This window comes from Impatiens glandulifera, chromosome 7, assembly GCF_907164915.1.
Source record: "Impatiens glandulifera chromosome 7, dImpGla2.1, whole genome shotgun sequence".
Classification (NCBI taxonomy): Eukaryota; Viridiplantae; Streptophyta; class Magnoliopsida; order Ericales; family Balsaminaceae; genus Impatiens; species Impatiens glandulifera.
Genome location: NC_061868.1, coordinates 28,541,714 through 28,555,434, shown reverse-complemented (window position 1 = coordinate 28,555,434; position 13,721 = coordinate 28,541,714). Strand labels below are relative to the sequence as shown.

The window sequence follows — 13,721 nt, the reverse complement described above, 5'->3', positions numbered from 1 at the left end:
TATATAGGAATCTATTACGGTCTAAAATCAAGGCCTCGGTCCTAGAATAAATTCCAGCAACCTTCCTCGACACCCGGTCTCGGTCCTAGTGTGCACATGGGCCACATTTCTGTTTTGTTGTATTAATATTTTGTTTTGCTTTCTTTTTCTATTTTACAAACCGAATTATGTTATTTTCTAGTATTTGTTGTAACCGAATATTCCGGGACAAGACATCACCTGTATAAGGATGATCTTTCTTCCTCAAGGACCCATGAATAGAATGATGAAGATGTGACTTCGCCCCTATTCGTCTATTATTATTATTATGGACTGTTTGGTATAGACCAACAGTATTTCTCTTCGCACCCTTGGTTCTTCTATCCCCTCACCCCCAAATTCTCTATTGAAAAACTTTTGTTGCCCTTTGATTGTAGAATGTCCACCGGTCTTAGAGATCAAGAACTTGATTCTTGAACCCAAAACACACCTTACGAAATAAGTCGTAACATTCTTGGTATCAGAGCAAGACGATCCTCAAATGAAATAAACCCGATAGTAAACAAGACATGGACGATCTTAAGACCTTATTCGAAGGGCTGACCTAACAATATGCTTCCATGAATGCTGCCGTGCAACAACACATGACCGAACAAGCTGCTTTGCACAATGCTTTTCTGCAAAATATGAACAGAAGGTATGCTGCTGGAAAAAGTTTGACTGCCATTGAAAAAGCTGCGTTTAATAATGGCCAAAATTCCCGCACCCGACCCTATGATATTGCTTATTGCTACCTTCTTCCAACCCGGCTCACAAATGTTAATATTCCTGAATTTGATGGGACTGATTTGGAGGGATGACTCTTATTTGCCGAGCAAGTGTTTAGGGAGAGCAAGACGAATTATGCCACAAAGCTAGACATTGTCCGCACTCACTTCTCAAAAGAGGCAAGAGCGTGGAATGAATCATATTTATGTAATCGCAACCAAAAGGTATCATTGATGTGTGATGCATTCAAGAGGGATCTCTTGCTGCGATTCGGTCGCAGACCCTTGTACAACGCCAAACCGCCGCTACTGCCCAAACCATGTAGTGTTAACACAGTCTGGCCGAGCACAAACCGGACGACCGATCCCAAGGAAGACCGGCGCTACACTTGCAATGATAATTGGGAGCCCAATCATAGGTGCAAATCCAGATTGTTCATGGCCCCGGCTAATCATCAAGAAGTCCAAGAACGCGTTCAAGAACCCGTCCAAGAATCAGGTTTTTATGACCCACCTTTGCTGCTTGAGACAAGGGACGAACGTGTCATTATCTTGCACACTTTCACGGTCCAACACGGTACCCCTCGGTTGCGGGTCAACATAATAAAAGGCAACCAGCTAGAAAAGGCCTTGGATAATTATAATGTTGCTTACACGGTACAAATAAAGAGAAAAAACGAATGCCAAAGTGTTTCACTTGTTTTGGAAGACACTCTAGAAAAGTTCCAACAAATAATCAAAGGGCTCAACCAGCAACCCAGCAACCCAACAACCGACCACCAGCCAGGAAGGAAGTCGGAAGACATGGCTATATTGTTGCACATGTGTTGCTGGTCTGGATAAAAGACAGGGCTTGGTTGTTTGAAGACATTCTAGAGTATGCCCGGAAGAAAAATGGTCATTTTGCTGCACCTGGCATGTTGGGACGAAGGAGGGACTAATTGCGGAGCGGGAAGACCGAAGACTAAAGACCAAGAGATTCTAAGAAATACGGTCCTAGACTCCGACACTTGCTGGACTTGCTGAAGTCCGACCGAATTCTTTGAAATATTGAGCATACGCATTAGATGCTCGGGAGGCTCGGCAGACCACAGTCTTTTTCGTCGAGGGCGGCGAACTTTGAAGGGGGGATATTGTTACGGTCTAAAATCAAAGCCTCGGTCCTAGAATAAATTCCAGCAACCTTCCTCGGCACCCGATCTCGGTCCTAGTGTGCACATGTGCCAGATTTCTGTTTTGTTGTATTAATATTTTGTTTTGCTTTTTTTTCTATTTTACAAACCGAATTCTGTTATTTTCTAGTATTTGTTGTAACCGAATATTCTGGGGCAAGACATCACCTATATAAGGATGATCTTTCTTCCCTAAGGACCCATGAATAGAATGATGAAGATGTGACTTCGCCCCTATTCGTCTATTATTATTATTATGGACTGTTTGGTATAGACCAACATTATTTCTCTTCGCACCCCTGGTTCTTCTATCCCCTCACCCCAAATTCTCTATTGAAAACCTTCCGCTGCCCTTTGATTGTAGAATGTTCACCGGTCTTAGAGATCAAGAACTTGATTCTTGAACCCAAAACACACCTTACGAAATAAGTCGTAACAGAATCTTAGAGGAGCTAGCATCTTTCGACATGATTCATGTTCTTATTGCTTGAGAATAGAAAGAAGAGCTCTGATACCAATTGATAGGATTAGTGTAATCAATAGAGACGGGGGTCTGGCTATTGATAACAACTTCGGATTAATGAAATGATAGAATTCCTGAGAGAAATTAATATCTCTTTCTATTCTTTGCAAACCTTCACAAACACTTAAAACGATTCAAGTGCGGAATTGTTTGTTTGAGTTTGAATTTTTGAACCAATGAAAGATGAATGGTTAAAAGTGAAGAACACATCAAGTTGTTTATGGATGTTCGGAGCTAACTCTCCTACGTCACCCTTTCTTCCACAACTGGAAGGATTTCACTATACTTCTTGAATCAAATACAGCTTACTAAATAGCTAACACTCTGTTGAACAGAACAAATTTTATTCAACTTACAATATGATTAATAATATCTCTCAACTAAAACAATGTTTAGATTCCCTCTCTTGAACTTGAATATGATGTATAATCAGTAAGTGCAAGAGCAGATGAGTAAAATTGTAAAAATGAGCAGAGTAACCGGTGATTTGGTCGTTGTCCTTAAGCATCTATTTGTAGTAGAAGGACACCAACGGTCAAATCTTCTTCCTGGACACGTGGCACGCGCCCATAGGATGGTCGCTTAAAGGAGAAAGTACAACAGACTCTGTGCTTCTGGAATGTGACCGTACTAAACGGTAGTGCGCGAGATATCTTTCTGCAACTGCCCTGTACTGAACAAGTAGTGGGAGGAGTCTTCGCGTATGTGGCCGTTCATTTGATGCAAATAGTTGGCGTACTGGTCTGCAAGAGAAAATGGAGTAGGAGTAGTGTACAACTAGTTGATCGTGGGTAGACGTATGCTAACTTCAGACGGTTGCTGAAGCGAGGCAATAGACGTGCTCCATTAGACTACCAAATCTAAGGGAGTTAGACGCCAACATCTATCAGAGATATCCATTAGACTTACCACGTCTAATGGAGTTAGACTGCAACGTCTAACTTCGCATCCCATTAGACTTACCACGTCTAATGGAGTTAGACTACAACGTATAACTTTACATCACTTCAGACTAATTTGAAGGAGTTAAACGCCCACGTCTAACTATGTGTCTGTTAGACTAACACTTCTAACTACGTATCTGTTAGACTAGTACGTCTAACTATGTATATGTTAGAATGACACGTCTAACTACGTATCTGTTAGACTAGCACGTCTAACTACGTATCTGTTTGACTAGCACGTCTAACTACGTATCTGCTAGATTGACACCTCTAACTACATATTTGTTAAACTAGCACGACTAACTACGTATCTGTTAGACTAGCAAGTCTAACTACGTATTTATTAGACTGACACGTCTAACTATGTAACACGTCTAATTTGTCTACTTAGACCACGTCTAAGTTTGCCAAATCTGATGCACCTGCATAGAAACAATTAGACGACTTATCTTCTTTCATATCTAAACATCATCAAAACTTAATTGATTAATATTTAGAACTTTTCTATTAATTAACTTTTTACTTAGTTTTCCAAACAATTTTTTCTAAGTTAATTAACTCTTAATTTTCCCAACAATATCCTCTCAATTTATCATCACCTACACCGCCCACTTAAAACAAAGATCGACATCTAAGAATCCCCCAACGTAACAAAGAACCCACTTTGTCGCCTCCCAATTTTCTTTCCATGGATTCTCCATAAAGTGACTAACAAGACTAACCACGTGAGCAAGATCAATTCGCGTACATAATATGGCATACATTAGGCTCTCAACAATACTCGCATATAGGTGTTTATCATTCTCACCTTTTTCTCTTCGGTATTCAGTAATATCTTTGAGGAGAGCTTGAAATGAGTAACTAATAGCGTTTGAACCGCCTTAGCGTCAGACATCCCAAACTTGGCGACAACTTTTTGGAGGTAGACTCTTTGAGGCACGAACATGATCACCATCCGCAAAATTTTCTTTGTCGGTCCCATATCCTTCATCTCAAACTCACTACCTATCAAACTCTTGATCTTGTCTTTCTTATTTCCCGATGCGATCAACATATCATCCATGTATACAATAGGAAGATCCCGCAACCATCAACCCACTTGATGTAAACACAATTATTGAAATTACTCCTCACAAGATCGTTACGAACCATGAACTCATCAAAGCGCAAATATCATTGTCTTGGAGATTATTTTAAAACATAAAGAGAGCATTTAAGGAGATATACCTTGCCTTCATCACCGGGTTTGACGAAACCCTCATTTTGTGTCATGAAGATCTTCTCCTCCAAGTTCCCATGAAGAAATATTGTCCTTCACATCCATTTGCTCGAGATCTAACTCAAACTAATTCACTAGAGCGAGCAACACACGAATGGATGTGTGTTTCACTACCGGGGAGTATATCTCGTTAAAGTCGACCCTTTCACTTTGTGTGAAGCTCTTGGCTACCAATCTTACCTAAAACATTAGCTTGTTACTACCAACTATAGCTTCTTTGCACTTGAACACCGACTTTGAACCAACCACTTGCTAATTCTTGAGTTTGTCCACCAATTCTCACGTCTCATTTCTGTCAAGCGATGATATCTCCTCTACCATAGCACACTTCCATTCGGTTCTCTCCTTGCTTGCAATCACTTCTCTAAACGATCTCGACTCTAAATATTAGACCACGTCTTCCACAAGGAATGCAAAGGTTGCCAAATCGGAGTAACCAAATATTTTTGGAGCTCAGGTTGTCTTATAGTCTCTATCTCGCGTTAACTAGTAAGAGTTAAGGTTCTTTTTTGGATTCATACATTCCTCCTCTATCTAACCATTTATTTCATCATTTTCATTAGCATCCCCTGTGTTTATAAACTCTTTAGTAATCCCTCCTAGGAACTCCGCCTCAAATTCGGTCATCTCTAACGACTTTGCCAGCTTTGACTGATTGTGTTGTTCCATAATAGGACTCGGTTTCCTTAAAGACCACGTCACGGCTAATGATGCACTTGATTGTCTCTCAGTCCTTGTAAAATAGTTTCCAACCCCTTACTCCCTCAGGATATCCAACAAACATTCACTTATTCTCTCTCGGATCAAGTTTTCCATCCCGTTGGTGCATGTAAGCCACACACCCAAATACCTTCAGATTGTCGAGTTTTGGAGGAGCGTCATTCCAAACATCTTTTGGTGTCTTGCATTCTAATGTTATCGATGGACAACGATTGATAAGACAATTCACAATGTTAACCGCCTCACCTCAAAACTACTTTGGTAGACTAGCCTTAAACAACATACATCAAACACGCTCAAGTAACGTTCTGTTCATTCGCTCCGCCAAGTCATTCTATTGTGGTGTCTGTCGGACGGTTTTGTGACGAACCATCCCTTCTTCCTGGATAAAATAATTGAACTGTTCTCCTAGATACTATAAACCGTTATATGTTCGGAGCTTTTTAACATTCTTCCCGGCCTGAGTCTCTACCATCTTCTTCCACTCCTTGAATTAGCAAATGCATCATCATTGTTCTTCAAGATGTATACCCAAACCTTGCATGAACAATCATCAATGAAGGTGATACCGACATCCACCTAGACTTGCAGTCCTCATTGTCCCCCAAGTTTGAGTGAACATAACTGAGTGTCTCTAGAGTCACCTCAATTGAACGCCTAAACTTCACCCTCACAGCTTTATCGTATATGCAGTTCTTGCAAAACTTCAAATCATCAATTTTATCCTTTCCAAGTAGCCTCTATTACTCAACTCCTTCAAGCCTATCTCACTCACGTGTCCCAATCTCTTATGTCATAGACTCGTGGGTGATACATCTCAAGGCTCCACCATTACCACCATATCATCAACTAATGTGTTGCCTTGAAAGAAGTAAAGACTTTTCTCTTGCACGCCTCTCATTACCACTATCGACCCCTTTGTGACCCTCAATACGTTATTCCCATTATTCTATGCAAAACCATGTTGGTCTAGTGAGCCGAGAGAGATTAAATTCCTCTAAAAGTCCGAGACGTGTCGTACGTCCGTCAATACCCTCTCGATTCCATCATGCGTCTTCAAACGTACTGTTTCGATCCCCATCACCCTGTAAGACTTGTTGTTACATAACAAAACATCACCCATTGAAGTCCTTTCATAGGTGTCAAATCAGTTCTCGTTAAGTGTCATATGGAACAAACACCCAAAATACATAATCCAACGCTTGTTAGACTGATTAGTGGAGACAACGAGAACATCCGCAATTTTATACCCATTCTCGACCTCTTGAACAACCACTGCTTCTCCGCTCTTCTTCCCCTTGTTACTTAAATCTAGACAATCTTGCTTAAAGTGTCCCTCCTTGTCATAATTGTAGCACTTAGTATATTTTTTTCTAAGAGACTTTGAATGCCTCGTTTTCTTGATTTTATTGTCTCTCCTCTTGGTTCTCCCTTGAACCTAGAGTCCATCTCCACTTACATTTCTCTCTTCAGTCTTCTTCTTTTGGTCCTTCGATCTCAACGCACTTATCACATCATCGAGGGTAAGCTCCTCCCTCTCATGCTCGAGTATGTATATGAACATCTCATACGACTTTGGTAAAGAATTAAAAAGCATCAGCGTCATATCTTCATTCTTGTATATCTCTCCGATGTTTTCCAAATCAAGGAGAATCTTCACATCATCGTCAAGATGCGTCTACAAGTCCTTCCCCTCATCCATTCTAAATTTGAAGAATCTATAATTGATGTAGATGTGAGACGATAGTGTCTTAGTCATATACAAAGACTCCAACTAAAGCCACATTTTTGTTGTCGTTGTGACACTAACAAAAAGAATCAAGGTGTTATAGAACTTTTTCAACACCTTCATCTTTTTCTCCGCGTCCATTAAGACCGGTAATTGTGATTCCCCCTCGAGTGCTTTAACAACTCCCATATTGCCTAAGTGTGTCCTTATCTTCATCTTCCATAACCCAAAGTCCTTCATCCCATCGAAATTCTCGATATGACCATAGAAGTCGACCCCATCTCAAATCTTCAAAATAATTGACCGAATCAAGAAATCTCACCAAAAAATCAAACAGCGACCACCTTAACCCAACTTGGCTCTGAAACTAGTTTGTGGTGAAAAACTATCACCTTAAGAATGAAAATGAAATAATAGCAACCGTAGTGGAATGCAAAATAATAGCGTAAAAGTAAGAAATAAAGAAATAACGACACAAGAATCTTATCTAGGTTTGGACCAACAATGTCTTACGTCCTACTTTCGGAGAATCGATTCAATAAAGTTATAATATGGATTACAAACTCTAACTCTCTATTTTTTCTAGGTTTTTAGTCTCACACTCTCTTCTTGTTGATAATGTATATATAGGCTTTTAGAATTCATAATTAAGGTAAAGATAATGTGATATATTTAACATCTCCACCATGATATGATCTCGTGGCGATTTAGTTGACATTTCCATAATAATACGATTTGATTGATATATTCACCATTATGTGATTTTATGCATTTTCGAATCTAACAAATAATCGCACATATCTTCATTCCCCATTTTGTACCTAACATTGAAGCACACCATATTGGGTCTCAAAATCCTAAATCCAATTTCACATCATTATTTCATGGACTTAACGGATTCAATCATGTTAATTCAACTGAACAAACTCAGTAAGTACGTGCAAATGCAAAATAGATCCATCATGAATAAAGCTTTACATTCGTGGATCCAACAATTAACGATAGAGAAAATTCGATCTCCATCATAGTTATCTTCTGTAAAGACGAGGTGAAAAATCATCTTAGGAGGAATAGCATTCATTAACGAAACACATGCTGTAATTGCATAAATAAAAAAAATGAAAATGATGGTTACCTTAGAAAAATATCTTTAATTTAATAAATTGTTCGCAAAAATGATGTCACTTGTAGTAGTGATCTACAAAAGAAAGAATCACAACAAATTATATTGGATTGCAAGACCAATGAGGTTCGACATCAACAACATATTTAATCAAAATTTAGGACTTCAAACATCATGAATTAATCGAAAGGAACAACGACATGACAGGACAATGAATTGTCAGTCAAATCTCACAAAGAGAATCTTACCAACTAACTAAACTGATAATCATCGAGAAATTATAAAGAGAATATTGATTCAAGACTTGGAGACAAATTTTCCTTTGCGACACAACTTAGATCATGAACACTAGTACAACTTTAATGAAATACACGATCTAATAAGGAAAGTCCCACTTATTATACTTCTCATAATCAGAAGATAGAATTTAGGTTGATCTTAATTACAATACTGAGAAGAATAAAAACACAACAAAGATATCATTGTTGAATAAAAACTCGTCGGTATAGAACTGAACCCTAGAGGGGAGGAAGACCTTAATACATAGATTGATAGTTTAGAATAATGATGACTTTGAATAAGCTCTTGTTTTTTTATAATCTTCAAGAATTAACGGCTTAGACTATTTAAATAACTCAATCCACTCAAACATCATTTCACTCCTTCTCTCATCGATCACATTACTCAATTCATTATCAAAAATATTAAAATATTTTCTAATTTAAATTATTATTTATTATTTTATTATTACATATCAATACCCTTAAAGTAATTTTATCAAAAATATTTTCACATTTATTCATTTTCTTTAATTAAAAATAATTTTTTTAAAATATAAAATAAATTAGACAACCCGGTAAACTATAAGTTCGATTCGGTTTGATTATCGGTTTTTTTCGCAGTCTTGTCAATTACCTAATGCCATTCAAAATAACACAAAAATAATAAAAATTCTTAAATAGGTCGTACTCTATGAATTGGACTCATTTCCTTTTTCATCTAACAGCTAAAAAGGACACACTGGTAGTTTGACTTGAAGTGATCCGCCACGATTACACACAGATACACTCAAATCACCTACTACGGTATCACGATCTCATCTTCTTTCTTCCTTCCCTCTGTTGCTTGGACGAAAGCTTAAGAAGAAGAAGAAGAAGAAACAACGCATTCATAACAGGGAAGAGTCTCTGTGTGTGTGTGTGGAAAGTGACGGAAGTTTTAATTCTCTACTTCTGGAATTTCGCTGTCTTTAGTTGCTAGATTCGCGAAGATTGTCTTTCTTACTGTCCCAGGTGTGTTGTGGAGCCATGAATCAGCTTTTTCTGAATTTTAGGGTTTTCATTTTACTTATATCCACTGGAAAATTCATGTACAACAGGAAATTGCTGTCATGTCCTTTCGTGAATCAAATAGTGAGAACGTGTGTTTCTGTCTGTCGATACTATTGATTGCTTTGCGTGCTAATCAACTCTACTCATTTCTGTTGTTAGTTGTTCGTGGGTAGCACTGACTAGGGAAAATATCTTGGCTAATGAGTACTAGATTCAATAGATGGGATGTGTTTTTGGTCGAGAGGTTTCTTCTGGTGTAGTTCGCCAGCAAAAGGAACAGAAACAAGAGGTTCAGGCTGAGAGGGAAAGCAGGAATGTGGCCGAGGAATCTAGGGAGGTGACGCAGGTGAGAGCACCAACTGTTGATGACAAAGATCAAGCTGTCAATAATGTTGTCCATGAGGAGAAGTATGATGGAGATAACAGGAAAATGGGTGAGAAGAGAAGATCAAGACCTAATACTATACTCCGCAATCTTCCAAAGCATAAGCATGGAGAACAAGTAGCTGCAGGATGGCCATCATGGCTCTCTGCTCATGTAGGTGAAGTAATTGATGGTTGGCTTCCTCGACGGGCAGACACATTTGAGAAGATTGACAAGGTAAGTGCCATTCTTTCTTTTAGTCTCTTGTTCTTCTGGTTTCTCCATGATGAGTGCTGCTAGAAAAGTTGTCGTAATATCCTGGTTTTATGGCTATAGATTGGGTCAGGAACATATAGCAACGTCTACAAGGCAAGAGATACCATTACAGGGAAAATTGTTGCGCTGAAGAAGGTTCGGTTTGATAATTTAGAACCTGAAAGCGTGAGATTCATGTGTAGGGAGATTATCATTTTACGGAGACTGGATCATCCAAATGTAATAAAGTTGGAGGGTTTAGTTACGTCGAGAATGTCATGCAGTTTATACTTGGTATTCGAATATATGGAGCATGATTTGGCTGGTCTTGCTGCCAGCCCAGACATCAGGTTCACTGAGAAACAGGTTAAATTTTCAAGTTATTATCTTGACTTGTATTATATACAATATATGCAAAATTTGGTCTTCCTTATTGACTGACATGACTGACTATTTCATGTCACAACAGGTGAAATGTTACCTGAAGCAGCTGTTGTCTGGACTTGAGCATTGTCACAGCCGTGGCGTGCTTCATCGAGACATTAAAGGATCAAATCTACTGATTGATGATGATGGTATTCTTAGAATAGCCGATTTTGGGTTGGCAACTATTGTAGACCCCAACCACAAGAACCCCATGACAAGTCGGGTGGTTACATTGTGGTATCGAGCTCCAGAGTTGCTTCTTGGAGCCACTGATTATGGTGTAGGCATAGACTTGTGGAGTGCTGGTTGTATTTTAGCTGAGTTATTAGCTGGGAAACCTATTATGCCTGGACATACAGAGGTAACTATAAATTCTACTTGTTGGCTGCTTGCTTGAGTATTGTTTTCTTGTTTCTGAAAAGTGAAATCCTTTAAATTGATCCCCAATTGGAAAAGCTACTTCAGTTTTTGTCAACATTTTACCTGCTCATTTGAGATTTTATTCTGAACTGATTATTCTCAAGGGTTATTGCTTAATTGATTAGGTAATGTTTTTTTACTGTATCATTTTTATACGTCAATAACAAAAGGGTCTTTTTGCAACCTTTACAAAAATGTGGATCAATGAAATGGAACGGTTGCATCCTTAAAAAAAAGGTCTTTTGAAATTGCTCCTTGTTGAAGCAAAAAGTTGATCACTCTTTCTTTGGATTGGCTTATGTTTCTTCATTTACTGTTTCCCTTATGCTATACATATCTCTATTTTCTGTTAACAATTACTCCTTTATGTCTCCAAGATAGAACAATTACACAGGATATACAAACTATGTGGTTCTCCTTCTGATGATTACTGGAAAAAGTTTAGGTCTCCCAATGCAACTGTGTTTAAGCCACGTCAGCCTTACAAGCGTTGTGTTTCTGAGACATTCAATCATTTTCCACAATCATCTCTTCCGCTGATTGAAAAGCTTCTTTCAATTGACCCAACAGAACGAGAAACTGCAACAGATGCATTAAGAAGTGAAGTAAGTATTTGAAAACAAAATGTCTTTTCTTTAGAAGCTTTTTATGCATTGTTCTCTAGATGGAAGATTTATGATTACAAACTTTTTTACTTTTTTCTACTCATTTGATGTTATGCTGATGAAAATATTTTGCATCTATGAAAAGATAGATGTGAGATGGCAGAAAACTGGTCTCATAACAACATCAACTTCTAATTGGATGTCCTTTTTAATAAGAGCTTGTTTGATGTAGGGTTACTTGGAAATAATATGGGTTATTTTTATTTGAAAAGTATATTGTTTGATGAATAAGTGGAGTCTTTGGGTTGAATAACTAAAATATCATTTGTATTTAATGTTTAAAATGTTAATAAAAATATAAAGTGAGAGTAATTTGGTTGGTGACTTGAATAATTTGATTGATGAAGGGATTGATGGTGAGATAAGGAAAATAACCCTTCTCCAAACAAGGCCTAAGTTTCACCTATTTTAGTGAGCTTTATTTCGTCTTCAGTGGGATTCTGCATTTTGCACTCAATTAAGATGAGGTGCAATTATGATTTCCTAAACTGAACTAAAGATGTAATAATTATTTTATTTTTATTTTTAGAAAAAATGGTAATGAATCAAGATTGTTGTCTTTATACAATTGAAACAAATAAATGGTAATGAAGTTGCATGAATTTGATGGACAATGTCTAAAGTTTTCTCACATTTACCCTATAACTGGCATGTATTAAAATGAACTATTGATTCTACCTAATGGGAAAGCTGTAGATTTTTCTACATACTAATTTCAAGATGTTTGACTCCAGATCTGGAATACATACAGAGTATTAATTATTCCAGTGAATGACATGATATTTTTTTTTAGTATTTGACTACTTTTTAAAAATTAAAAAGCAATTCTAAGTTAAATGTTACGTGTTCTTTTCTTTTCGTGTAGTTTTTCACCACTGAACCCTATGCTTGTGATCCATCTACGCTCCCAAAATATCCCCCTACAAAAGAGATTGATGCAAAGCGACGTGACGAAGAAGCACGCAGGTTAGATTTCTTACTGAACTGTGTTAATCTAACACATGACTAAAGAAAGGGACACCGTGCTTCAAACATTATCTCTTTTGACAAGGCTCTATGTACATTTTTATTTTATTATTTTTGTGTGGGGTACCGTATATGCAGGCTGAGAGCTGCAAAAAAAGGGCAGGTAGATGGTGGTAAGAAAGCAAGATCACGAGACAGGGCTGTTCGTGCAATGCCTGCACCGGAAGCTAATGCTGAGCTTCAATCCAATGTTGATGTATGTTTTAATTTGATTTGATTTGTTTTGGGTGGTTAGCTTTTTCAAAAGGAAGGAAACTTGTTGCTGACACATTCATGAATTAATGATTATATGTGAAGCAGCGTAGGCGTCTTATTAGCCATGCAAACGCGAAAAGCAAAAGTGAGAAGTTTCCTCCACCTCATCAAGATGGAGGAAGTCAATTACTTGAGGGGATGGTTCCTTTGGGCGCTTCACACCGCTTTGATCCTTCCCTTGAGCGTAGTAGGCCTTTTTGGTGATCCTTCTGTTGCTGTTTAATTAATTGTTCAAAAGTGGAGGTAAAAATCTTATTATTAAGTTGTTTCCTCCACAAGATTTATTCAATCCCTCCCTCCCTCATAGAAAAGAAGATCAAGGGACATGCATGATTATTCTGGTGGTAATAATAAACTCTAGTCTACTTTTCTCTTTCATTCCATTTAAATATACACAAAAAAAAGAGAATAAATTACTCTAGAGTTCTTTATTTGTTGGGTTGGGGCTCTTTGACTTCTTCTATATCATGTTATCTCACTTTCCTTTTCCTTGTGAGAGAATAAAAGATTCCCCAAACACATTTTGTAGTTTCTCATAGATGTTGTGTTTAAAAAGACAGAATTTTAAATCTCATTATTTTTTTACCATCTTCTAGCTCAATAGTTGGATGAATCTTTTTGAAAGCAAACTTAAAATTATTTCTTTAGATTTTTCATTAATTGGTGTTTGCATTATTGTGAATATGTTGGACATTTTTATTTAATTTTATTTTAATTGACAAATTATTCTTGAAAGAGTACCA

General features: G+C 37.6%; 1 protein-coding gene across 5 annotated transcripts; it reads left to right on the top strand.

Annotated features, from left to right (window-relative positions):
• The first annotated feature begins 9,235 nt into the window (after positions 1-9,235).
• Positions 9,236-13,568, top strand: LOC124945015 (probable serine/threonine-protein kinase At1g54610). 5 transcript variants are annotated; one of them, XM_047485377.1, is made up of 9 exons: positions 9,236-9,528; positions 9,615-9,648; positions 9,727-10,168; positions 10,268-10,552; positions 10,656-10,973; positions 11,410-11,637; positions 12,563-12,663; positions 12,802-12,919; positions 13,021-13,568. In XM_047485377.1, the coding sequence occupies exons 3-9, from the start codon at positions 9,788-9,790 to the stop codon at positions 13,180-13,182; spliced, it is 1,593 nt and encodes a 530-aa protein (XP_047341333.1). In that variant the 5' UTR covers positions 9,236-9,528; positions 9,615-9,648; positions 9,727-9,787; the 3' UTR covers positions 13,183-13,568. The 5 variants fall into 5 exon arrangements, with proteins under 5 accessions (XP_047341333.1, XP_047341334.1, XP_047341332.1 ...); XM_047485378.1 differs by having other exon boundaries at positions 9,615-9,656; XM_047485376.1 differs by lacking the exon at positions 9,615-9,648.
• Positions 13,569-13,721: the final 153 nt, after the last annotated feature.